Source organism: Oncorhynchus gorbuscha, linkage group LG05 (assembly GCF_021184085.1).
Source record: "Oncorhynchus gorbuscha isolate QuinsamMale2020 ecotype Even-year linkage group LG05, OgorEven_v1.0, whole genome shotgun sequence".
Classification (NCBI taxonomy): Eukaryota; Metazoa; Chordata; class Actinopteri; order Salmoniformes; family Salmonidae; genus Oncorhynchus; species Oncorhynchus gorbuscha.
This window is the reverse complement of record NC_060177.1, coordinates 40,076,841-40,104,257: the sequence shown is the minus strand read 5'-3', so window position 1 is coordinate 40,104,257 and position 27,417 is coordinate 40,076,841. Positions and strand designations below refer to the sequence as shown.

Here is a 27,417-nt window from a genome sequence, read left to right as displayed (position 1 = left end):
TGAATTTACCACTGTGCACTGTCAGGGCAATTATTAGAAAATTCAAAAGATAAGGAACAGTTGAAAACCTCACGGGTAGAGGATGCAAATGCATTTTGCCCCCCAGATTAGGGAGGAGGATGGTGAGAGAAGCAATAAAATCCCCAAGAATCACTGTGAAGGAATTGCAGGCCTTGGTGGCGTCTTGGGGTCACCAGGTTTCAAAAAGCACCATCAGATGCCACCTCCACACCCACAGTCTCTTTGGATCGGTTGCCAGAAGAAAGTCCTTTCTGACCCCAAGACACAGATTCAAGCGCTTGGATTTTGCCAAACATCATTTAAATTATGACTGGAAGAAGGTGCTCTGGTCAGATGAGACCAAAATTGAATGTTTTGGTCAGATAAAGCATCGGCATGTTTGGTGTTGAAACAGAGATGCGTACAAGGAGAGGCACCTCATACCCACGGTGAAATATGGAGGGGGATCAGTGATGTTTTGGGACTGTTTTAATTCCAGAGGTCCAGGGGCACTGGTTAAGATTGATGGCATAATGAATTCTACCAAGTATCAGCCAATTTTGGCGGACAATCTAGTTACCTTTGCCAGAAGGTTGGGACTTGGCCGTAGGTGGACTTTCCAACAAGACAAAGACCCAAAACATACCTCAAGATCCACACAGAAATGGTTCAGCGACAACAAAATCAATGTTTTGCCATGCCCATCTCAGTCGCCGGACCTCAATCCAATCGACAACCTGTGGGCTCTTAGAGTGATTATCTTAATTTACTGAGGTTAGCTAGCCAGCTATTTGTCGTCCTTAACGTAGGAGACACTGCTAGCTAGCCAACAGCTAGCCAACGTCTACTGAATAGAACTTCCGCACTCAACAACTCCGGTCGCATTCCGCTTCGCTCCACAGGTAGTATCACATTTTTCATTTCATTTCATTACAGCACAACGGTTTGATTTGTTTGATCGTAGCTAGCTACATAGCTAGCTACATAGCCGTCTGTGTATCAAAGATAATTGTTGTCGTTTTCTTTTAACGTCGTTTTTAACGCAACGGTCATTCCAATCTCCTTGCATTAGCGTAGCCTCTTCTGTAGCCTGTCAACTATGTGTCTGTCTATCCCTGTTCTCTCCTCTCTGCACAGACCATACAAACGCTCCACACCGCGTGGCCGCTGCCACCCTAATCTGGTGGTCCCAGCGCGCACGACCCACGTGGAGTTCCAGGTCTCCGGTAGCCTCTGGAACTGCCGATCTGCAGCCAACAAGGCAGAGTTCATCTCAGCCTATGCCTCCCTCCAGTCCCTCGACTTCTTGGCACTGACAGAAACATGGATCACCACAGATAACACTGCTACTCCTACTGCTCTCTTCGTCCGCCCACGTGTTCTCGCACACCCCGAGAGCTTCTGGTCAGCGGGGTGGTGGCACGGGATCCTCATCTCTCCCAAGTGGTCATTCTCTCTTTCTCCCCTTACCCATCTGTCTATCGCCTCCTTTGAATTTCATGCTGTCACAGTTACCAGCCCTTTCAAGCTTAACATCCTTATCATTTATCGCCCTCCAGGTTCCCCTCGGAGAGTTCATCAATGAGCTTGATGCCTTGATAAGCTCCTTTCCTGAGGACGGCTCACCTCTCACAGTTCTGGGCGACTTTAACCTCCCCACGTCTACCTTTGACTCATTCCTCTGCCTGCCTCCTTTCCACACTCCTCTCCTCTTTTGACCTCACCCTCTCACCTTCCCCCCTCACAAGGCAGGCAATACGCTCGACCTCATCTTTACTAGATGCTGTTCTTCCACTAACCTCATTGCAACTCCCCTCCAAGTCTCCGACCACTACCTTGTATCCTTTTCCCTCGCTCTCATCCAACACTTCCCACACTGCCCCTACTGGATGGTATCGCGCCGTCCCAACCTTCGCTCTCTCTCCCCCGCTACTCTCTCCTCTTCCATCCTATCATCTCTTCCTCTGCTCAAACCTTCTCCAACCTATCTCCTGATTCTGCCTCCTCAACCCTCCTCTCCTCCCTTTCTGCATCCTTTGACTCTCTATGTCCCCTATCTCCAGGCCGGCTCGGTCCTCCCCTCCCGCTCCGTGGCTTGATGACTCATTGCGAGCTCACAGAACAGGGCTCCGGGCAGCCGAGCGGAAATGGAGGAAAACTCGCCTCCCTGCGGACCTGGCATCCTTTCACTCCCTCCTCTCTACATTTTCCTCCTCTGTCTCTGCTGCTAAAGCCACTTTCTACCACTCTAAATTCCAAGCATCTGCCTCTAACCCTAGGAAGCTCTTTGCCACCTTCTCCCTCCTGAATCCTCCTCCCCTCCCCCCCCCCTCCCTCTCTGCAGATGACTTCGTCAACCATTTTGAAAAGAAGGTCGACGACATCCGATCCTCGTTTGCTAAGTCAAACGACACCGCTGGTTCTGCTCACACTGCCCTACCCTGTGCTCTGACCTCTTTCTCCCTCTCTCTCCAGATGAAATCTCGCGTCTTGTGACGGCCGGCCGCCCAACAACCTGCCCGCTTGACCCTATCCCCTCCTCTCTTCTCCAGACCATTTCCGGAGACCTTCTCCCTTACCTCACCTCGCTCATCAACTCATCCCTGACCGCTGGCTACGTCCCTTCCGTCTTCAAGAGAGCGAGAGTTGCACCCTTCTGAAAAAACCTACACTCGATCCCTCCGATGTCAACAACTACAGACCAGTATCCCTTCTTTCTTTTCTCCAAAACTCTTGAACGTGCCGTCCTTGGTCAGCTCTCCCGCTATCTCTCTCTGAATGACCTTCTTGATCCAAATCAGTCAGGTTTCAAGACTAGTCATTCAACTGAGACTGCTCTTCTCTGTATCACGGAGGCGCTCCGCACTGCTAAAGCTAACTCTCTCTCCTCTGCTCTCATCCTTCTAGACCTATCGGCTGCCTTCGATACTGTGAACCATCAGATCCTCCTCTCCACCCTCTCCGAGTTGGGCATCTCCGGCGCGGCCCACGCTTGGATTGCGTCCTACCTGACAGGTCGCTCCTACCAGGTGGCGTGGCGAGAATCTGTCTCCTCACCACGCGCTCTCACCACTGGTGTCCCCCAGGGCTCTGTTCTAGGCCCTCTCCTATTCTCGCTATACACCAAGTCACTTGGCTCTGTCATAACCTCACATGGTCTCTCCTATCATTGCTATGCAGACGACACACAATTAATCTTCTCCTTTCCCCTTCTGATGACCAGGTGGCGAATCGCATCTCTGCATGTCTGGCAGACATATCAGTGTGGATGACGGATCACCACCTCAAGCTGAACTTCGGCAAGACGGAGCTGCTCTTCCTCCCGGGGAAGGACTGCCCGCTCCATGATCTCGCCATCACGGTTGACAACTCCATTGTGTCCTCCTCCCAGAGCGCTAAGAACCTTGGCGTGATCCTGGACAACACCCTGTCGTTCTCAACTAACATCAAGGCGGTGGCCCGTTCCTGTAGGTTCATGCTCTACAACATCCGCAGAGTACGACCCTGCCTCACACAGGAAGCGGCGCAGGTCCTAATCCAGGCACTTGTCATCCCCGTCTGGATTACTGCAACTCGCTGTTGGCTGGGCTCCTGCCTGTGCCATTAAACCCCTACAACTCATCCAGAACGCCGCAGCCCGTCTGGTGTTCAACCTTCCCAAGTTCTCTCACGTCACCCCGCTCCTCCGCTCTCCCACTGGCTTCCAGTTGAAGCTCGCATCCGCTACAAGACCATGGTGCTTGCCTACGGAGCTGTGAGGGGAACGGCACCTCAGTACCTCCAGGCTCTGATCAGGCCCTACACCCAAACAAGGGCACTGCGTTCATCCACCTCTGGCCTGCTCGCCTCCCTACCACTGAGGAAGTACACCCGCTCAGCCCAGTCAAAACTGTTCGCTGCTCTGGCTCCCCAATGGTGGAACAAACTCCCTCACGACGCCAGGACAGCGGAGTCAATCACCACCTTCCGGAGACACCTGAAACCCCACCTCTTTAAGGAATACCTAGGATAGGATAAAGTAATCCTTCTCACCCCCTCCCCCCTTAAAATATTAGATGCACTATTGTAAAGTGGCTGTTCCACTGATGTCATAAGGTGAATGCACCAATTTGTAAGTCGCTTCTATGGAGTGCTCACAGGCAACTACACGTAAACAAGATCCCACAAAACACAGTAGGGAAATGGCTGCCTAGATATGATCCCCAATAAGAGACAACGATAAACAGCTGCCTCTGACTGGGAACCATACCAGCCAACAGAAATAAAACAACATAGATTACCCACCCGAGTCACACACCGACCAAACCAACATAGAGAATAAAAGGCTCTATGGTCAGGGCGTGACAGTAACCCCCCCCCAAAGGTGCGGACTCCGGCCGCAAAACCTAACTCTATAGGGGAGGGTCCTTGCAGATCCTTTCAAGAACCTTCACATTCTTGGGTTTGGACGCTGTGGGCATCTAGCGCGGTTGGCGCTCTGGTGCGGGACGAAGAACCCACTCATCCCGCAGATCCAGCATCGGTGGCATTGGTGCGGGACTTTGCCCCCGCCCAGCCCACAGGTCCGGGCTGGGTTGAACGCTGCACCCAGACTGGGCACCGGCGCCGAGGAAGGCTCCGGCCTTGAAGCGGGACTGGATTCCGTGCCTGGACTGGGCTCAGCACAGCTACACATAAACAAGATCCCTCAAAACACAGTGGGGAAATGGCTGCCTAAATTTGATCCCCAATCAGAGTCAACAATAAACAGCTGCCTCTGATTGGGAACAATACCAGGCCAACATAGAAATAAAACAACCTAGATTACCCACCCTAGTCACACCCCGACCTAACCAACAGAAAATAAAAGGCTCTCTATAGTCAGGATGTGACAAGACAAAACAGGAGCAAGGGGGAAACCACTGGTAGGTTTGATGATCAAAATGAACTGGCAACAGACAAACAGAGAACACAGGTATAAATACACAGGGTATAATGGGGAAGATTTGCGACACCTGGAGTTGGGTGGAGACAATCACAAAGACAGGTGAAACAGATCAGGGTGTGATACAGAGTGTAAATGGGCAAGACAAAAGTTCCTTTGAAAGGAGTATGGTGGTAGGTGCCAGACGCACCGGTTTGTGTCAAGAACTGCTGGGTTTTTCATGCTCAGTTTCCCGTGTGTGTCAAGAATGGTCCACCACCCAAAGGACATCCAGCCAACTTGACACAACTATGGGAAACATTGGAGTCAGCATGGGCCTTCATCCTGTGGAATGCCTTCGACAACTTGTGGAGTCCATGCCCCGACGGATTGAGGCTGTTTTAAGGGCAACTCAATATTAGGAAGGTGTTCCTAATGTTCGGCATACTCAGTGTATATGTCCTGCATATGCTACTGTATTCTTGACTGAAGTTTTAAAAAGTCAGGAACACAAAAGATGGTCTTTTCCACAGGTACATTTTTTATGTCACTAAACAATATTTGGTGTGCCGGAGTCTGGCGCAGCAGTAACTCTCCCAACTCTGGACCACACATTCCCCGATGAAAATTCCTCTGCTTGGCTGACTGTCTGTGTCCTTCATACCTATTCCTCCTCCATCGTCTATTCCCATCTCACATCCTACTATCCTACAAATTGCACTGTTTGCTCTGTAACTTGTTTGTTGATATGCCTTGACAATGTGATATATAAAAATGTATAAAAATTAAACAATGTGATATATAGGCCTAAAACAGAATAAATTCAACCACACATTTGTTTCATCACAAAACCAGAAGCCAACATCGGTCCAGTGAAGTCCACAAAACATGTTGTATGTAACAAACAGTTACATGACCTACAGCATGGTCAAATAAGTTCATGTAAAACCACATGTTCAAATCCCTCTCTCCATCTATGGCTAAAATAGGAAAGGGATGATTTAGCTAGCTGGCTAGCCACAGGAGTAAAACATGACAATGTGATGTGATTGGTGTGAAGCCAAATCCAAACTGGCTTCCATTTTTTTTGTGTGCCAGGACCATTCACAGCTGAGCTCTCAGTTTAGCGCAATGCTGATTGGCTATTATTTGACACTTTTTATATCAAGATAGGCCAAATGCTCGTTGGCTTCCCGTGCATTCAATGCTACGGCGATAAGTGTCATACTCTTTTGACCAGACCACATCAGATAGATGGGCTACATATACTGAGACAGAGTGGGCGCTATTTCGTTCGCTCTGATACTTTTTTTCGGTGAGATACATTCAGCCTCTTGCGAATTGAAGGACATTTAAGACTAAATCCTCCAAAAATGATTGATCTATTTTTTGGGGAAGCCTGGCATCCAGGTTGCTACAGAGAAGGTCAAACCAGCTCCTGTAAAGCAAGGTAAATTATTAGTTCTTTGACTTCTACAATCAAAACAATTATGATATTATCACATATGGTTCCAGTTTCATTAAAGGTTAAACATATATCCAGCAATATTTTACAATAAGTAGCAGGGAGACTTCTGACACAAGATGAGTATTTACATTTTAGCAAACAACATTCAGGAGCAATAAGGGTTAAGTGCCTTGCTTAAGGGCACATCGTCAGATTTTGCACCTAGATGGCTCAGTGATTCAAACCAGCAACCTTTTGATTACTGGTCCTATGCACTTAACCGCTACCAAAAAGCAAGATGTCAATCTCATAACTATTTGTTTGTCACACAGCAATCACATTGCAAGAGTGGAGAGAAAGGTGACTCCCCTTACAGAGGGTCAAACTATCAACAAACTGTAGACTGCATCTCTATTGATGGAACAACCTGATAGAGTCAGGTTAGGGATTATGGCAATAAGGGCTAAGGTTAGGGCGAGGTTTAGGTTTATTAACTACACTTTAACACTTTTGTCTACAGTAATTAGGCCTATTTTTGTGAGTGTACTGTGTTTATTTCTCAAACAATGTTTTATTTTACTCAGATTGAATTGCAGTCTGAATTGTTGCAGTAAATTGTCTTGTTCGTATTTGATTAGAGCCCAAGGAAGCTAAGGAGCAAGCCAAACCAGAACCTACAAAAACAGGTACAGATATGATTGTTTTTGTTGCATCAAATGTATAATAGCCCAGTTCCTGAGATTAATGTTGTGTCTCATCCAATGATTGTTTTAGAAGCTGAAGTTCCCAAAGAAAAAACCAAAGCAGCTACATCAAAGAAAGGTACAAAGTAGTCTTTGTTAACCACAGAACCCTTTTTCACAACTGAGTTATGCCAAGCTACAGTATACTGGGCTGGCCTAGATACCCATCAACAGTAGTTGCTGGAACTGTGCTGGAAAGGACAATGTGAAAAGAAAATATCTGAACAAGCACAGTACATTTTGGCTTTACTCTATAGTCTGAATCAGGAAAGACTGTAATGTATACAATAGCGGCAGGTAGCCTAGCAGAGCGTTGGGCCAGTAACCAAAAGGTCGCTGGTTCGAGACACCAAGGTCTTCCTTGGTGTCTCAAACCAGCGACCTTTTGGTTACTGGCCCAACGCTCTGGGTAAAAAATCTGTTAATTTGCCCTTGTGCAACGCACCTAATCGCTCCTGTAAATTGCTCTGGATTAGAAGGTCTGCTAAATGACAAATGCATCATTTTTTAAATTTTTTATTCTGATTTAGATACTGGAGCAAAAGAAGAGGCCAAACTAACTCCAGCAAAGAAAGGTGTCAAATTAATTTTTAAATGTTATTTTTCCATTTATTCCAATAATAAGTAGGCCTATGTCTCTGTTTTATGCTATGTATTAAAAGTGATATCAATATCTTATTGTAAAGACTTGTATTTGAACTTAGAAGCTTAATTTTCTAAAGAAAAGGCCAAACCAACTCTTGAAAAAAAAGTTACCTTTACTTTAACAGAGACAGAGGCATGGGTCTCTTTTCCAAATATTCCCAGTATAATACAATATAAACACACACACACACACACACACACACACACACACACACACACACACACACACACACACACACACACACACACACACACACACACACACACACACACACACACACACACACACACACACACACACACACACACACACACACACACATATATATGAAAATATGTATATTTATATATATAATACACATACACAGTGCATTCAGAAAGTATTCAGAACCCTTAACTTTTTCCACATTTTGTTACATTACAGCCTTATTCATCAATCTACACACAATACCCCATAACGGCAAAGCAAAAACAGGTATTTAGACATTTTTTCTCATTTATATATATTTTTTGAAATATCACACTTAAGTAAGTATTCAGACCCTTTACTTAGTACTTTGTTAAAGCGCCTTACAGCCTCGAGTCTTTTTGGGTATGACGCTACAAGCTTGGCACACCAATATTTGGGGAGTTTCTCCCATTCTTCTTTGCAGATCCTCTTAAACTCTGTCAGTTTGGATGGGGAGCGTTGCTGCACCACTATTTTCACGTCTCTCCAGAGATGGTCAATCAGGTTCAATTCTGGGCTCTGGCTGGGCCACTCAAGGACATTCAGAGACTTGTCCCGAAGCCACTCCTGCCTTGTCTTGGCTGTGTGCTCAGGGCCGTTGTCCTGTTGGAAGTTGAACCTTCACCCCAGTCTGAGGTTCTAAGTGCTCTGGAGGAAGTTTTCATCATGGATCTTTCTGTGCTTTGCTCCGTTCATCTTTGCCTCAATCCTGACTAGTCTCCCAGTCCCTGACGCTGTAAACATCCCTACAGCATGATGCTACCATCACCATGCTTCATCTTAGGGATAGCGACATGATTCCTCCAGATGTGACACTTGGCATTCAGGCCAAAGAGTTCAATATTGGTTTCATCAGACCAGAGACTCTTGTTTCTCATGGTCTGAGAGTATTTCGCTGCCTTTTGGCAAACTCCAAGCGGGCTCTCATGTGCCTTTTACTGAGGAGTGGCTTAGGTCTGGCCACCCTACCATAAAGGCCTGCTTGGTGGTGTGCTGCAGAGTTTCTCTTTCTCCACAGAAGAACTCCAGAGCTCTGTCAGAGTGACCATTGGATTCTTGGTCACCTCCCTGACCAAGGCCCTTCTCCCCCGATTGCTCAGTTTGGCTGGGAGGCCAGCTCTAGGAGCTCTAGGAGTCTTGGTGGTTACAAACTTCTTCAATTTAAGAATAATGGAAGCCTCTGTGTTTTTGGGAACCTTCAATGCTGCAGAACTGTTTTGGTACCCTTCCCTAGATTTGTGCCTCGACACAATCCTGTCTCGAACCTCTACGGACAATTCCTTCAACCTCATGGCTTGGTTTTTGCTCTGACATGCACTGTCAACTGTGGGACCTTATATAGACAGGGGTGTACTTTTACAAATCATGACCAATCAACGGAATTTACCACAGGTGGACTCCAATCAAGGTGTACAGTAGAAACAGCTCAAGGATTATCAATGGATGCAGCTCAGCTCAATTTAGAGTCTCATAGCAAAGGGTCTGCATACTGTCAATAATTTCTGTTTATTTAAAATACAAATCCTGTTTTCACTTGGTCATTATGGGGTATTATGTGTAGATTGCAGAGGATTTTTAAAAATGTAATCCATTTTAGAATAAGGCACTGTATATGCACACATACAGTGTATATGCATACATTAACATACTAATTAATGAAACAATGTATTTAGACTTTTTTCACAAAAATTACAGACAGTACATAATGATAGAGACATATGTTGGTCTTGCTATATTCATAGAGAAATACATTTATGTTGTATTTCATTCAGATGCTGCAGTTATTAAAGAAAAGGTGAAAAGAGCCCCTGCAAAGAAAGGTAAGAATGTTTTAAAATCTGCGGTTATTAAGCAATGTCCTTGGTTGGTGGGTGATTCTGTCACGGTCTTCCTCCTCTTCATCTGAAGAATCAGAGGACCAAAATGCGGCGTGGAATGTGTTCATAGTGAATTTTAATAAAGAGAACACTGAACACTGCAACACTATACAAAGGAGTAACAAAAACAAGAAACTAATGACGACCGTGAAGCTACAAATGAGACCTGTGCTGACACAAGCCACTAACATAGACAATCACCCACAAACAAATAGTGCAACCCAGGCTACTGATGTATGATTCTCAATCAGAGACAACTAATGACACCTGCCTTTGATTGAGAACCATACTAGGCCGAAACATAGAAATACCCAAATCATAGAAAAACAAACATAGACTGCCCACCCAACTCACGCCCTGACCATACTAAATAAATACAAAACAAAGGAAATAAAGGTCAGAACGTGACAAGCAATTTGTAATTTTTTGAAGCATTTGTAATTTGATAGAGCTTGATAGAGATGGAACTTGTCAAATAAGTAGTTCCTGCATAACAATATTAAAATGTTTTTGGAAGTGGCTCTTCCTAATCTTTATCTTTATTTCAAATCAAATCAAATCAAATTGTATTTGTCACATACACATGGTTAGCAGATGTTAATGCGAGTGTAGCGAAATGCTTGTGCTTCTAGTTCCGACAATGCAGTAATAACCAACAAGTAATCTAACTAACATTTCAAAAACTACTGTCTTATACACATAGTAAGGGGATAAAGAATATGTACATAAAGATGTATGAATGAGTGATGGTACAGAGCAGCATAGGCAAGATACAGTAGATGGTATCGAGTACAGTATATACTTATGAGATGAGTATGTAAACAAGTGGCATAGTTAAAGTGGCTAGTGATACATGTATTACATTAGGATGCAGTAGATGATATAGAGTACAGTATATACGTATACATATGAGATGAATAATGTAGGGTATGTAAACATTATATTAGGTAGCATTGTTTAAAGTGGCTAGTGATATGTTTTACATAATTTCCCATCAATTCCCATTATTAAAGTGGCTGGAGTTGAGTCAGTGTGTTGACAGCAGCCACTCAATGTTAGTGGTGGCTGTTTAACATTGAGATAGAAGCTGTTATTCAGTCTCTCGGTCCCAGCTTTGATGCACCTGTACTGACCTCGCCTTCTGGATGATAGCAGGGTGAACAGGCAGTGGCTCGGGTGGTTGTTGTCCTTGATGATCTTTATGGCCTTCCTGTAACATCGGGTGGTGTAGGTGTCCTGGAGGGCAGGTAGTTTTTAATTTTTACCTTTATTTAACCAGGCAAGTCAGGTAAGAACACATTCTTATTTTCAATGACGGCCTGGGAACAGTGGGTTAACTGCCTGCTCAGTCCAACGCTCTAACCACTAGGCTACGCTGCCGCCCCAGTTTGCCCCCGGTGATGTGTTGTGCAGACCTCACCACCCTCTGGAGAGCCTTACGGTTGTGGGCGGAGCAGTTGCCGTACCAGGCGGTGATACAGCCCGCTAGGATGCTGTAGAAGTTTGTGAGTGCTTTTGGTGACAAGCCGGATTTCTTCAGCCTCCTGAGGTTGAAGAGGCGCTGCTGCGCCTTCTTCACGATGCTGTCTGTGTGAGTGGACCAATTCAATTTGTCTGTGATGTGTATGCCGAGGAACTTAAAACTTACTACCCTCTCCACTACTGTTCCATCGATGTGGATAGGGGGGTGTTCCCTCTGCTGTTTCCTGAAGTCCACAATCATCTCCTTAGTTTTGTTGACGTTGAGTGTGAGGTTATTTTCCTGACACCACACTCCGAGGGCCCTCACCTCCTCACTGTAGGCCGTCTCGTCGTTGTTGGTAATCAAGCCTACCACTGTTGTGTCGTCCGCAAACTTGATGATTGAGTTTTAAGTGTGCGTGGCCACGCAGTCGTGGGTGAACAGGGAGTACAGGAGAGAACGCACCCTTGTGGGGCCCCAGTGTTGAGGATCAGCGGGGTGGAGATGTTGTTGCCTACCCTCACCACCTGGGGGCGGCCCGTCAGGAAGTCCAGTACCCAGTTGCACAGGGCGGGGACGAGACCCAGGGTCTCGAGCTTGATGACGAGCTTGGAGGGTACTATGGTGTTGAATGCCGAGCTGTAGTCGATGAATAGCATTCTCGCATAGGTATTCCTCTTGTCCAGATGGGTTAGGGCAGTGTGGTTGAGAGTGCATCGTCTGTGGACCTATTTGGGCGGTAAGCAAATTGGAGTGGGTCTAGGGTGTTAGGTAGGGTGGAGGTGATATGGTCCTTGACTAGTCTCTCAAAGCACTTCATGATGACGGAAGTGAGTGCTACGGATGGGTGAACTGAGATAAGGCGGAGCTTTACCTAGCATGGACTTGTAGATGACCTGGAACCAGTGGGTCTGGCGATATGTAGCGAGGGCCAGCCGACTAGAGCAACCAGGTCACAGTGGTCGGTGGTATAAGGTGCTTTAGTAACAAAACGGACGGCACTGTGATAAACTGCATCCAGTTTGCTGAGTGGACTATTGGAAGCTATTTTGTAGATGACATCGCCGAAGTCGAGGATCGGTAGGATAGTCAGTTTTACTACGGTAAGTTTGGCGGCGTGAGTGATGGAGGCTTTATTGCGGAATATAAAGCAGACTCTAGATTTGATTTTAGATTGGAGATGTTTGATATGAGTCTGGAAGGAGAGTTTAGACAAGCCAGACACCTAGGTACATATAGATGTCCACATATTCAAGGTCGGAACCAACAAGGGTGGTGATGCTAGTCGGGCGTGCGGCTGCAGGCAGCGAACGGTTGAAAAGCATGCATTTGGTTTTACTAGTATTTAAGAGCAGTTGGAGGCCACGGAAGGAGTGTTGTATCAGCGAATCGCCCACAGCAAGAGCAACATCATTGATATATACAGAGAAAAAGAGTCGGCACAAGAATTGAACCCTGTGGCAACCCCATAGAGACTACCAGAGGACCGGACAACATGCCCTCCGATTTGACACACTGAACTCTGTCTGCAAAGTAGTTGGTGAACCAGGCAAAGCAGTCATTACAAAAACCGAGGCTACCGAGTCTGCCGATAAGAATATGGTGATTGACAGATTCGAAAGCCTTGGCCAGGTCGATGAAGACGGCTGCACAGGACTGTCTTTTATCGATGGCGGTTATGATATCGTTTAGTACCTTGAGCGTGGCTGAGGTGCACCCGTGACCGGCTCGGAAACCAGATTGCACAGCGGAGAGGGTACGGTGGGATTCGAGATGGTCAGTGACCTGTTTGTTGACTTGGCTTTCGAAGACCTTAGATAGGCAGGGCAGAATGGATATAGGTCTGTAACAGTTTGGGTCCAGGGTGTCTCCCCCTTTGAAGAGGGGGATGACTGCGGCAGCTTTCCAATCCTTGGTGATCTCAGACGATATGAAAGAGAGGTTGAACAGGCTGGTAATAGGGGTTGCGACAATGGCGGCGGATAGTTTCAGAAATAGAGGGTCCAGATTGTCAAGCCCAGTTTATTTGTACGGGTTCAGGTTTTGCAGCTCTTTCAGAACATCTGCTATCTGGATTTGGGTAAAGGAGAACCTGGAGAGGCTTGGGTGAGTAGCGGGGGGCGGAGCTGTTGGCCGAGGTTGGAGTATGACATCTGTGCTTCCAACTTTGTGGCAGCAGTATGTGGAAAACCCTTTCCTGTTTCAGCATGACAATGCCCCCATGCACAAAGCGAGGTCCATACAGAAATGGTTTGTCGAAATTGGTGTGGAAGAACTTGACTGGCCTGTACAGAGCCCTGACCTCAACCCCATTGAACACCTTTGGGATGAATTGGAACACCGACTGCTAGCCAGGCCTAATTGCCCAACATCAGTGCCCAACCTCACTAATAATCTTGTGGCTGAATGGAAGCACGTCCCGGTAGCAATGTTCCAACATCTAGTGAAAATTCTAGTGATTTGTTACGAGCTGTAGAGCTTAAACTTACTACAAGCCCTTTAACCAACAATGCAGTTTTAAGAAAAAAAGTGTTAAAAAGTATTTACTAAAATAAACTGAAATAAATAAAATAAAAAATACATATAACAAAGAAGAAAAATAGAAAAACAACAGATAAGAGAAATAAAATATCAGTAGCGAGGCTATATACAGGGGGTACCGGTACAGAGTCTATGTGCGCGGGCATAGGTTAGTCAAGATAATTGAGGTTATATGTACATGTAGGTAGAGGTAAAGTGACTATGCATCGGTAAAAAACAGAGTAGCAACAGCATAAAAATGGGGTTGGGGGGGAAACAAATAGTATATTTGATTAGCATAAGAAGGAGTCTTATGGCTTGGGGGTAAAAGCTGTTAAGAAGCCTTTTGGACCTAGGCGTTCCACTTCGGTACTGCTTGCCGTGCGGTAGCAGAGAGAAAAGTCTATGACTTGGGTGGAGTATTTGGCAGTTTTATGTGAAGACACTTGCCAGTTGGTCAGCGCATCCTCAGCGTACACATCCTGGTAATCCGTCTGGTCTTGAGGCCTTGTTAATGTTAACCGGTTTAAAGGTCTTACTCACATCGGCTACGGAGAGCATGATCACACAGTTGTCCGGAACAGCTGATGCTCTCATGCATGCTTCCGTGTTGCTTGCCTCGAAGCGAGCATAGAAGTAATTTTGCTCGTCTGGTAGGCTCGTGAAACTGGGCAGCTCTGTGCATCCCTTTCTAGTCCGTAATAGTTTTCAAGCCCTGCCACATCCAACGAGCATCGGAGACGGTGTTGTACGATTCAATCTTAGTCCTGTATTGATGCGTTTGCCTGTTTGATGGTTCAAAGCAGGTTTTCTTATACAGTGCCTTGCGAAAGTATTCGCCCCCCTTGAACTTTGCGACCTTTTGCCACATTTCAGGCTTCAAACATAAAGATATAAAACTGTGTTTTTTTGTGAAGAATCAACAACAAGTGGGACACAATCATGAAGTAGAACGACATTTATTGGATATTTCAAACTTTTTAACAAATCAAAAGCTGAAAAATTGGGCGTGCAAAATTATTCAGCCCCCTTAAGTTAATACTTTGTAGCGCCACCTTTTGCTGAGATTACAGCTGTAAGTCGCTTGGGGTATGTCTCTATCAGTTTTTCACATCGAGAGACTGAAATTTTTCCCCATTCCTCCTTGCAAAACAGCTCGACCTCAGTGAGGTTGGATGGAGAGCATTTGTTTAACAGCAATTTTCAGTTCTTTCCACAGATTCTCGATTGGATTCAGGTCTGGACTTTGACTTGACCATTCTAACATGATATGTTTATTTTTGAACCATTCCATTGTAGATTTAGCTTTGTTTTGGATCACTGTCTTGTTGGAAGACAAATCTCCGTCCCAGTCTCAGGTCTTTTGCAGACTCCATCAGGTTTTCTTCCAGAATGGTCCTGTATTTGGCTCCATCCATTTTCCCATCAATTTTAACCATCTTCTCTGTCCCTGCTGAAGAAAAGCAGGCCCAAACCATGATGCTGCCACCACCATGTTTGACAGTGGGGATGGAGTGTTCAGGGTGATGAGCTGTGTTGCTTTTACGCCAAACATAACGTTTTGCATTGTTGCCAAAAAGTTCAATTTTCGTTTCATCTGACCAGAGCACCTTCTTCCACATGTTTGGTGTGTCTCCCAGGTGGCTTGTGGCAAACTTTAAACAACACTTTTTATGGATATCTTTAATAAATGGCTTTCTTCTTGCCACTCTTCCATAAAGGCCAGATTTGTGCAATATACGACTGATTGTTGTCCTATGGACAACACCTCAGCTGTAGATCTCTGCAGTTCATCCAGAGTGATCATGGGCCTCTTGGCTGCATCTCTGATCAGTCTTCTCCTTGTATGAGCTGAAAGTTTAGAGGGATGGCCAGGTCTTGGTAGATTTGCAGTGGTCTGATACTCCTTCCATTTCAATATTACCACTTGCACAGTGCTCCTTGGGATGTTTAAAGCTTGGGAAATCTTTTTGTATCCAAATCCGGCTTTAAACTTCTTCACAACAGTATCTCCGACCTGCCTGGTGTCCCTTGTTCTTCATGATGCTCTCTGCGCTTTTAACGGACCTCTGAGACTATCACAGTGCAGGTGCATTTATACGGAGACTTGATTACACACAGGTGGATTGTATTTATCATCATTAGTCATTTAGGTCAACATTGGATCATTCAGAGATCCTCACTGAACTTCTGGAGAGAGTTTGCTGCACTGAAAGTAAAGGGGCTGAATAATTTTGTACGCCCAATTTTTCAGTTTTTGATTTGTTAAACAAGTTTGAAATATCCAATAAATGTTGTTCCACTTCATGATTGTGCCCCACTTGTTGTTGATTCTTCACAAAAAAATACAGTTTTATATCTTTATGTTTGAACCCTGAAATGTGGCAAAAGGTCGCAAAGTTCAAGGGGGCCGAATACTTTTGCAAGGCACTGTAAGTGTTAGAGTCCCGCTCCTTAAAAGTTGCAGCGATACCCTTTTGCTCAGTGTGGATGTTGCCTGTAATCCATGGCTTCTGTTTGGGGTATGTACATTCGGTCACTGTGGTGATGACATCATCGATGCACCTATTGATGAAGCCAATGACTCATGTGATGCACTCCTCAACGCCATCGGAAGAATCCCTGAACATATTCCAGTCTGTGCTAGCAAAACTGTTCTGTAGCTTAGCATCTGCGTCATCTGACCACATCCTTATTGAGTGAGTCAATGGTACTTCCTGCTTTAGTTTTTGCTTGTAAGCAGGAATCAGGAAGACAGAGTTATGGTCAGTTTTGCCAAATGGAGGGCAAGGGAGAGCTTTCTACACGTCTCTGTGTGTGAAGTAAAGGTGGTTCTACATTCTGGTAGAAATTAAGTAAAACGGATTTAAATTTCCCTGTGCATTTAAGTCCCCGGCCAGTAGGAGCGCCGCCTGTGGATAGGCATTTTCATGTTTGCATACTCCCTTATACACCATTTGTTGAGTGCTATCTTAGTGACAGCATTGGCTTGTGGTGGTAAATGGACAAAAAAAACAAGAAAGAACAATTGGTTAGGAGCCTGTAAAATGGCAGCCATCTCCTCCGTCACCATCGTTCATATATGATGTTACTGTTCTTGTTTAATTAGAGCCCAAGGAAACTAAGGGACAAGCCAAACCAGAACCTGCAAAAAAAGGTACAGATAGGATGTTTTTTTCTTGTATCGAATGTATAATGATGTAATTCTTGAGATTGATGTTGTATCTTGTCCAATGATTGTTTTAGAATCTGAAGATCCCAAAGAAAAAACCAATGCAGCTCCATCAAAGAAAGGTGCGAAGTAGTCTTTGTGAACACTGAACCCCTTTTAAAACTACTGAGCCAAGCCAACCTACAGTATACTGGGCTGGCCTAGTCAACCATAATTTCTGGAACAGTGCTGGAAAGAACAATGTGAAAATAAAATATCAGAACGAGCACAGTACAGTTTGTCTTGGCCCTATAGTCTGAATCAGGTAAGACTGTTTTGTATGATAGAAGGTATACTTCATGAAATATGTTTTTCTGATTTAGATGCTGAAACAAAAGAAAAGGGCAAACTAGCTCCAGAAAAGAAAGGTAACAAATAATTTTTTAATATTTCATTTTCCATTTATTCAAATAATAAGTAGGCAGGCCTATGTGTCGGGTTTTATGTAATTTATCAAACATTATATCAAGATCTTATTGTATGGACTGTACTTTTTCCAAAGGGAAAGCCAAACCAACTCCTGCAATTGAAGGTAACAGAACTAATTGACTTCACAACTAAAATGATATTAAAGACAGTACATAATCATGGAGAAAAATGGTTGTCTTGCTTTATTCATAAAGAAACACATTTATGATGTATTTGATTCAGATGTTGCAGTTATTAAAGAAAAGGTGAAATCAGCACCTGCAAAGAAAGGTAAGAATGTTTTTAAATATGTGGTTAATATGTCTTTTGATAGGATAAGAGCACAAGCAAGACCCAGATGCAGAGACGGGAGGCAGATTGTTAGAGTCGCTGATATTTATTATAATCCAAGTGCCAGGCAAGAAAATAGTTGTGGACAGGCAAAAGATCATAACAAGGTCATAGTCCAGGAGGTACAGAGTGGCAGGCAGGCTCGAGGTCAGGGCAGCAGTATGGTCAGGCAGGCGGGTTCAGAGTCAAGGCAGGCAAGGGTCAAAACCTGGGAGGACAAGCAAAACACAGAGTAAAAAGCAGGAGCACGGCGTAACATGCTGGTTGACTTGACAAAACAAGACGAACTGGCACAGACAGGCAGAAAACACAGGTATAAATACAAAGGGATTTAATGGGGAAGATGGGTAACACTTAGAGATGGTGGAGACAAGCACAAGGACAGGTGAAACAGATCAGGGTGTGACAGATAGAGCTTGATAGAAGATGAATGTCTCAAAGAAGTAGATCCTGCAAAGCAGCATTCAAGTGTTTTTACAATTATTGTTCCCTTGAATTATCACGTGCTTGTATTATAAAGTGAGTTTCATTTTTTTAATGGCCCATTTGCGTTGCATTTAGATGCTGTTTCCAAAGACAAGCCATGTTTGTGTTTATTTTTAGTCATGCACTGCATATTTTGTGCTTGTTTCAGTATTGATAATGTGTTTTAAATTCAATAGAGGCAAAACATATCGATGAATGTAACGGCGTTGTCTGTTGAAAAAAGAGAGTCGGACCGAAATGCAGCGTGTAGGTTACTCATGACTTTAATGAAAGAATCGCGGTACATGAAATAACTGAAACTAAATACAAAAACAACAGAACGGAACGTGAAACTAATTACAGTCTATCTGGTGACTACAACACAGAGACAGAAACAAACACCCACAAAATACAAAGCAAACTCAGGCTACCTAAATACGGTTCCCAATCCGAGACAACGAGAATCACCTGACTCCAATTGAGAACCGCCTCAGGCAGCCAAGCCTAACTAGACACACCCCTAATCATACACAATCTCAATGCTAAAAAAACCAATACGAAACACAACATATAAACCCATGTCACACCCTGGCCTACCCAAACATATAACAAAAACACAAAATACAAAGACCAAGGCGTGACAGAACCTCCCGCCTAAGGTACGGACTCCCGGACGCACCTCAAAAGCATAGGGAGGGTCCGGGTGGGTGTCTGTCCATGGTGGCGGTTCTGGCACGGGACGTGGACCCCACTCCATTAATGTCCTTGTTCCTCCCCTTCGCGTCCTGGGATAATCCACCTTCTCCGCCGACCATGGCCTAATAGTCCTCACCCAGATCCCCACATAACTGAGGGGCAGCTCGGGACAGAGGGGGAGCTCGGGACAGAGGGGCAGCTCGGGACAGAGGGGCAGCTCGGGACAGAGGGGCAGCTCGGGACAGAGGGGCAGCTCGGGACAGAGGGGCATCTCGGGACAGAGGGGCATCTCGGGACAGAGGGGCAGCTCAGTACTGAGAGGAAGCCCAGTACTGAGAGGAAGCTCAGGCAGGTAGTAGGCTCCGGTAAATCCTGGCTGGCTGGCGGAACTGGAAGAGACTGGTTGTCTGGCAGATCTGGAAGAGACTGGTTGTCTGGCAGATCTGGAAGAGACTGGTTGTCTGGCAGATCTGGAAGAGACTGGTTGTCGGGCAGATCTGGAAGAGACTGGTTGTCGGGCAGATCTGGAAGAGACTGGTTGTCTGGCGGCACTGGGCTGACTGGCGGCACTAGCGGCGCTGGGCAGACTGGGAGCACTGGCGGCGCTGGGCAGACTGGGAGCACTGGCGGCGCTGGGCAGACTGGGAGCACTGGCGGCGCTGGGCAGACTGGGAGCACTGGCGGCGCTGGGCAGACTGGGGACTCCGGCAGCGCAGGAGATGAGAAAGGCTCTGGCTGCGCTAAACAGGTGGGAGACTCCGACAGCGCAGGAGAGGAGAAAAGCACTGGCTGCGCTGAACAGGCGAGGCGCACTGGAGGCCTGGTGCGTGGTGCTGGAACTGGTGGTACTGGATCGAGGAAGCTTGGTGCGGGGAGCTGCTACCGGAGGACTGGTGTGTAGAGGTGGCTCTGGATAGACCGGACCGTGCAGGCACACTGGAGCTCTTGAGCACCGAGCCTGCCCAAGCTTACCTGGCTCGATGCCCACTCTAGCCCGGCCAATAGGAAGGGCTGGTATATGCCGCACCTGGCTATGCACCCGCACTGGAAACATCGTGCGCTCCATAGCGTAACACGGTGCCTGCCCGGTCTCTCTAGCCCAACGGTGAGCACAGGGAGTTTGCGCAGGTCTCCTACCTGGCATAACTATTCTCCCTTCTAGCCCCCCCCAATAATTTTTTTGGGCTACTTTTCCGGTTTCCAACCGCGTCGCCATGCTGCCTCCTCATACCAGCACCTCTCCGCTTTAGCCGCATCTATTTATTCCTTGGGACGGCGATATTCTCCAGGCTGAGCCCAGGGTCCTTTACCGTCTAATTCCTCCTCCCATGTCCAATTCTCCAAGTGGTGCAGCCTCTCCCACTGCAACTGCTCTTCACGATTAACAGGGATAGTTGGCTCAGGTCTGAACCCTGACTCAGCCACTCTCTCTCTGCGCCCTCCCCCAATAAATATTTGGGGGTTACTTTCGGTTTTCGCTCTGCGTCACCGAGTTCTCCTTTTCGACTCCATTCGTCTATAGCCCTCTTCGCATTGCTGTAGGGAATCCCAGGCGGGCTCCTGCACTCTCTCCGGGTCGGCCGCCCACCTGTCGATTTCTTCCCACGTCGTATAATCCATGCCTCTACCGTCCATAAAGTCCTCCTTTAGCTCCTGCCAGTTTACACACCGCTCGGTCCGTGAGCGGTGGGTGTTTCTGTAACGGCGTTCGTCTGTTGAAAACAGATAGTCGGACCGAAATGCAGCGTGTAGGTTACTCATGACTTTAATGAAAGAATCGCGGTACATGAAATAACTGAAACTAAATACAAAAACAACAGAACGGAACGTGAAACTAATTACAGCCTATCTGGTGACTACAACACAGAGACAGGAACAAACACCCACAAAATACAAAGCGAACTCAGGCTACTTAAATACGGTTCCCAATCCGAGACAACGAGAATCACCTGACTCCAATTGAGAACCGCCTCAGGCAGCCAAGCCTAACTAGACACACCCCTAATCATACACAATCCCAATGCTAATAAAACCCCAATACAAAACACAACATATAAACCCATGTCACACCCTGGCCTACCCAAACATATAACAAAAACACAAAATACAAAGACCAAGGCGTGACAATGAAAAGACAAAATACAACGTTTAACCAGCCCTTGTAAATTAAGTTAATTATTATTTTCAAATGTTTAGCTTTTCACTTTGTCAAATATAAATTCAGTTAGGAATAAATAAAACAATGTGTTCAAGTTTTAACAAAAAATCACAATTTTTACTTAGAAGCTGAATTTACCAAATAAGAAGACCAAACCAGCTCTTGCAAAGAAAGAAATAAATTGCCCAATTATTGAGATTAATTGTGTGTCTTCTCTGATGATTGTTTTAGAATCTGCCAAAGCAGCTTCCTCAAAGAAAGGTATGTATAACTTTCTTTGGACTTGAAACAAAAACGTTAGTCTTCCTATAAATAAAGGTCTGCCACAGAATGTGCTTCATTTCTCTGTCACCCAATTATTCAGTATGTGTTTAATCAATTGCAATTTGAACCTTTGCTGTATATGTTATCATTATTGTTTGATTAGAGTCCAAGGAAACTGAGGAACAAGCCAAACCAGAACCTGCAATAAAAGGTACAGATAGGATATTGGTTTTCTGGCTTCAAAATGTATAATGGCCCAATTCTTGAGATTCATGTTGTGTCTTGTCCAATGATTGTTTTAGACGGTGAAGTTCCCAAAGAACAAACTGAAGCAGCTACATCAAAGAAAGGTGCAAAGTACTCTTTGTGTACCACAGAACCCGTTTTCACATTACTGAGCCAAGCCAACCTACAGTATACTGGGATGGCATAGTTATGCATCAAACGAAGCTGCTCTAATTGTGCTGGAAAGGACAATGTGAAGAGAACATATCTAAACGAGCACAGTTCAGTTTGGCTTGGCCCTATAGTCTGAATCAGGTAAGACCGTTTTGTATGATAGAAGGTATACTTCATGAAATGTGTTTTTCTGATTTAGATGCTGAAGCAAAAGAAAAGGACAAAATAGCTCCAGAAAAGAAAGGTATGAAATTATTTTTGAATTGGTAATTTTCCACTTATTCAAATAATAAGTAGGCAGCCTGTGTCCATTTTATGCTATTTATAAGACATTCAATAAGTTATTATTGTAAGGACTGTTGTACGTGAACTTAGAAGCTTAAGTTTCCAAAGAAAAAGCCAAAGTAACTCCTTCAAATGAAGGTAACGGAATGTATTGATTTTAAACACCACCAATATAATATTACAGACAGTACATAATCTCTGAGAAAATGTTTTATCCTGCTATATTCATAGAGAAACACAAATGTTGCTTTTGATTCAGATGCTGCAGTTATTAAAGAAAAGGTCAAATCAGCCCCTGCAAAGAAAGGTAAGAATGTGGTTAGTATGTAATTAGGAATTTGTTATAACATTTGTTTGCATTGTATTTATTTAAATTCACTGCATATTGTTTGTTACTTTCATTGTTTATAGATGTTTATAATCTCTTCCGAATTTGACAAATCTAGATTCAGAGTTAGCAATTGAAAATGCACTCACTACTGTAAATAGTTCTGGATAAGAGTGTCTGTTAAATGACAACAATTGTAAATGTAAAATAAATATTGAGGTGAACAGACAGCCATAACAAATTATTTAATTCAAATGTAAATTGGTATTTTCTCTTTGCACACGAATGTTATTTTGCAATAATGAGTATTGTTTGATAAGCAGTATATTATGTTTAAGAACATATGTGTTCTGTACAATAATTTAGTGTATAATATATATCAGATTATACAATAATCTAATGAAATAAGCATATATACTGCATGTATGTTTGTATCAATATTTGACATAGATGCTGCAGTTATTAAAGAAAAGGTGAAATCAGCCCCTGCAAAGAAAGGTAAAAATGTTTTCAAATCTGTGGTTAATATGTAATTTGATAGTGCTTGATCGAGGCTGAAAGTCACTATTTTACTGAAGCTGAATTTAGCAGTGAGAAGACCAAACCAGCTCTTGCAAAGAAATAAAGAAATGGCTCAATTCTTTAGATTAATTTTGTGTCTTCTCCAATGATTGTTTTAGAAGCTGAAATTCACAAAGAAAATGCCAAAGCAGCTTCATCAAAGAAAGGTATGGATAACTTTTTTCTTTAGACATGAAGCAAAAAACGCTAGTCTTACTCTAAATAGATGTCTTCCACAGAGTGTGCTTCATTTCTCTCTCAACCAAATACTCAGTATGGGTTTGAATCAATTGCAGTTTGAACCTTTGCTGTATATGTTATCATTCTTGTTTGATTAGAGTCCAAGGAAACTAAGGAACAAGCCAAACCAGAGCCTTCAAAAGAAGGTACAGATAGGATATTTTTTTCTGGCTTCAAAATGTATAATGGCGTAATTATTGAGATTCATGTTGTGTCTTGTCCAATGCTTGTATTAGACAGTGAAGTTCCCAAAGAACAGACCAAAGCAGCTACATGAAAGAAAGGTGCAAAGTATTCTTTGTGTACCACAGAACCCATTTTCACATTACTGAGCCAAGCCAGCCTACAGTATACTGGGCTGGCCTAGATAATCATCAACCATAGCTGCTGGAATTGTGCTGGAAAGGACAATGTGAAAAGAAAATATCTAAATGAGCAAAGTTCAGTTTGGCTTGGCCTGATAGTCTGAATCAGGTAAGACTGTTTTGTATGATAGAAGGTATACTTCATGAAATATGTTTTTCTGATTTAGATGCTGAAACAAAAGAAAAGGGCAAACTAGCTCCAGAAAAGAAAGGTAACAAATAATTTTTTAATATTTCATTTTCCATTTATTCAAATAATAAGTAGGCAGGCCTATGTGTCTTGTTTTATGTAATTTATAAAACATTATATCAAGATCTTATTGTATGGACTGTACTTTTTCCAAAGGGAAAGCCAAACCAACTCCTGCAAATGAAGGTAACAGAACTAATTGACTTCACAACTAAAATTATATTAAAGACAGTACATAATCATGGAGAAAAATGGTTGTCTTGCTTTATTCATAAAGAAACACATTTATGATGTATTTGATTCAGATGTTGCAGTTATTAAAGAAAAGGTGAAATCAGCACCTGCAAAGAAAGGTAAGAATATTTTTAAATCTGTGGTTAATATGTCATTTGATAGGATAAGAGCACAAGCAAGACCCAGATGCAGAGACGGGAGGCAGATTGTTAGAGTCGCTGATATTTAATATAATCCAAGTGCCAGGCAAGAAAATAGTTGTGGACAGGCAAAAGATCATAACAAGGTCAGAGTCCAGGATGTACAGAGTGGCAGGCAGGCTCGAGGTCAGGGCAGCAGTATGGTCAGGCAGGCGGGTTCAGAGTCAAGGCAGGTAAGGGTCAAAACCTTGGAGGACAAGCAAAACACAGAGTAAAAAGCAGGAGCACGGCGTAAAACGCTGGTTGACTTGACAAAACAAGACGAACTAGCACAGACAGGCAGAAAACACAGGTATAAATACACAGGGGATAATGAGGAAGATGGGTAACACTTAGAGATGGTGGAGACAAGCACAAGGACAGGTGAAACAGATCAGGGTGTGACAGATAGAGCATAGAGGATGAATGTCTCAAAGTAAATAGATCCTGCAAAGCAGCATTCAAGTGTTTTTACAATTATTGTTCCCTTGAATTATCACGTGCTTGTATTATAAAGTGAGTTTCATTTTTTAATGGCCCATTTGTGTTGCATTTAGATGCTGTTTCCAAAGACAAGCCATTTTTGTGTTTATTTTTAGTCATGCACTGCATATGTTGTGCTTGTTTCAGTATTGATAATGTGTTTTAAATTCAATAGAGGCAAAACATATAAATGAAAAGACAAAATACAACGTTTAACCAGCCCTTGTAAATTAAGTTAATTATTATTTTCAAATGTTTAGCTTTTCACTTTGTCAAATATAAATTCAGTTAGGAATAAATAAAAAAATGTGTTCAAGTTTTAACAGAAAATCCCTATTTTTACTTAGAAGCTGAATTTACCAAATAAGAAGACCAAACCAGCTCTTGCAAAGAAATAAATAAATTGCCCAATTATTGAGATTAATTGTGTGTCTTCTCTGATGATTGTTTTAGAATCTGCCAAAGCAGCTTCCTCAAAGAAAGGTATGTATAACTTTCTTTGGACTTGAAACAAAAACGTTAGTCTTCCTATGAATAAAGGTCTGCCACAGAATGTGCTTCATTTCTCTCTCAACCAATTATTCAGTATGTGTTTAATCAATTGCAATTTGAACCTTTGCTGTATATGTTATCATTCTTGTTTGATTAGAGTCCAAGGAAACTGAGGAACAAGCCAAACCAGAACCTGCAATAAAAGGTACAGATAGGATATTGGTTTTCTGGCTTCAAAATGTATAATGGCCCAATTCTTGAGATTCATGTTGTGTCTTGTCCAATGATTGTTTTAGACGGTGAAGTTCCCAAAGAACAAACTGAAGCAGCTTCATCAAAGAAAGGTGCAAAGTATTCTTTGTGTACCACAGAACCCGTTTTCACATTACTGAGCCAAGCCAACCTACAGTATACTGGGATGGCATAGTTATGCATCAAACGAAGCTGCTCTAATTGTGCTGGAAAGGACAATGTGAAGAGAAAATATCTAAACGAGCACAGTTCAGTTTGGCTTGGCCCTATAGTCTGAATCAGGTAAGACCGTTTTGTATGATAGAAGGTATACTTCATGAAATGTGTTTTTCTGATTTAGATGGTGAAGCAAAAGAAAAGGCCAAAATAGCTCCAGAAAAGAAAGGTATGATATTATTTTTGAATTGGTAATTTTCCACTTATTCAAATAATAAGTAGGCAGCCTGTGTCCATTTTATGCTATTTATAAAACATTCAATAAGTTATTATTGTAAGGACTGTTGTATGTGAACTTAGAAGCTTAAGTCTCCAAAGAAAAAGACAAAGTAACTCCTTCAAATGAAGGTAACAGAATGTATTGATTTTAAACGCCACCAATATAATATTACAGACAGTACATCATCTCAGAGAAAATGTTTTATCCTGCTATATTCATAGAGAAACACAAATGTTGCTTTTGATTCAGATGCTGCAGTTATTAAAGAAAAGGTCAAATCAGCCCCTGCAAAGAAAGGTAAGAATGTGTTTAGTATGTAATTAGGAATTTGTTATAACATTTGTTTGCATTTTGTTGTATTTATTTAAATTCACTGCATATTTTTTGTTACTTTCAATGTTTATAGATGTTTATAATCTCTACCAAATTTGACAAATCTAAATTCAGAGTTAGCAATTGAAAATGCACTCAATACTGTAAATAGTTCTGGATAAGAGTGTCTGTTAAATGACAACAATTGTAAATGTAAAATAAATATTGAGGTGAACAGACAGCCATAACAAATTATTTAATTTAAATGTAAATATGTATTTTCTCTTTGCACACAAATGTTATTTTGCAATAATGAGTATTGTTTGATAAGCAGTATATTATATTTAAGAACATATGTGTTCTGTACAATAATTTAGTGTATAATATATATCAGATTATACAATAATCCAATGAAATAAGCATATATACTGCATGTATGTTTGTATCAATGTTTGACATAGATGCTGCAGTTATTAAAGAAAAGGTGAAATCAGCCCCTGCAAAGGAAGGTAAAATGTTTTCAAATCTGTGGTTAATATGTAATTTGATAGTGCTTGATCGAGGCTGAAAGTCACTATTTTACTGAAGCTGAATTTAGCAGTGAGAAGACCAAACCAGCTCTTGCAAAGAAATAAAGAAATGGCTCAATTCTTTAGATTAATTTTGTGTCTTCTCCAATGATTGTTTTAGAAGCTGAAATTCACAAAGAAAACGCCAAAGCAGCTTCATCAAAGAAAGGTATGAATAACTTTTTTCTTTAGACATGAAACAAAAAACGCGAGTCTTACTCTAAATAGATGTCTTCCACAGAGTGTGCTTCATTTCTCTCTCAACCAAATACTCAGTATGGGTTTGAATCAAATGCAGTTTGAACCTTTGCTGTATATGTTATCATTCTTGTTTGATTAGAGTCCAAGGAAACTCAGGACGAAGCCAAACCAGAGCCTTCAAAAGAAGGTACAGATAGCATATTTTCTTCTGACTTCAAAATGTATAATGGCGTAATTATTGAGATTCATGTTGTGTCTTGTCCAATGCTTGTATTAGACAGTGAAGTTCCCAAAGAACAGACCAAAGCAGCTACATGAAAGAAAGGTGCAAAGTATTCTTTGTGTACCACAGAACCCATTTTCGCATTACTGAGCCAAGCCAGCCTACAGTATACTGGGCTGGCCTAGATACTCATCAACCATAGCTGCTGGAATTGTGCTGGAAAGGACAATGTGATGAGAAAATATCTAAACGAGCACAGTTTGGCTTGGCCCTATAGTCTGAATCAGGT

At 43.1% G+C, this 27,417-nt stretch overlaps 1 protein-coding gene across 30 annotated transcripts in view; it reads left to right on the top strand.

The window, feature by feature from the left end:
- si:ch211-266g18.10 (neurofilament heavy polypeptide) overlaps nt 1-27,417 on the top strand; it is a 147,727-nt gene that overhangs the window by 77,985 nt on the left and 42,325 nt on the right. For 16 of the 30 annotated variants that reach the window (XM_046349889.1, XM_046349874.1, XM_046349896.1 and 13 more), the window contains 28 exons: nt 6,989-7,036; nt 7,125-7,172; nt 7,624-7,668; nt 9,740-9,787; nt 16,936-16,983; nt 17,073-17,120; nt 17,361-17,405; nt 17,540-17,569; nt 17,689-17,736; nt 21,347-21,376; nt 21,543-21,590; nt 21,682-21,729; nt 21,978-22,022; nt 22,323-22,370; nt 22,842-22,889; nt 23,072-23,119; nt 23,291-23,338; nt 23,725-23,769; nt 23,904-23,933; nt 24,053-24,100; nt 25,097-25,126; nt 25,293-25,340; nt 25,432-25,479; nt 25,728-25,772; nt 26,073-26,120; nt 26,597-26,644; nt 26,826-26,873; nt 27,045-27,092. In XM_046349889.1, coding sequence (XP_046205845.1) covers nt 6,989-7,036; nt 7,125-7,172; nt 7,624-7,668; nt 9,740-9,787; nt 16,936-16,983; nt 17,073-17,120; nt 17,361-17,405; nt 17,540-17,569; nt 17,689-17,736; nt 21,347-21,376; nt 21,543-21,590; nt 21,682-21,729; nt 21,978-22,022; nt 22,323-22,370; nt 22,842-22,889; nt 23,072-23,119; nt 23,291-23,338; nt 23,725-23,769; nt 23,904-23,933; nt 24,053-24,100; nt 25,097-25,126; nt 25,293-25,340; nt 25,432-25,479; nt 25,728-25,772; nt 26,073-26,120; nt 26,597-26,644; nt 26,826-26,873; nt 27,045-27,092 — 1,257 coding nt within the window. The remainder of the gene's footprint in view (nt 1-6,988; nt 7,037-7,124; nt 7,173-7,623; nt 7,669-9,739; nt 9,788-16,935; nt 16,984-17,072; nt 17,121-17,360; nt 17,406-17,539; nt 17,570-17,688; nt 17,737-21,346; nt 21,377-21,542; nt 21,591-21,681; nt 21,730-21,977; nt 22,023-22,322; nt 22,371-22,841; nt 22,890-23,071; nt 23,120-23,290; nt 23,339-23,724; nt 23,770-23,903; nt 23,934-24,052; nt 24,101-25,096; nt 25,127-25,292; nt 25,341-25,431; nt 25,480-25,727; nt 25,773-26,072; nt 26,121-26,596; nt 26,645-26,825; nt 26,874-27,044; nt 27,093-27,417) is intronic. The other 14 variants (XM_046349876.1, XM_046349875.1, XM_046349870.1 and 11 more) reach the window with 14 other exon arrangements.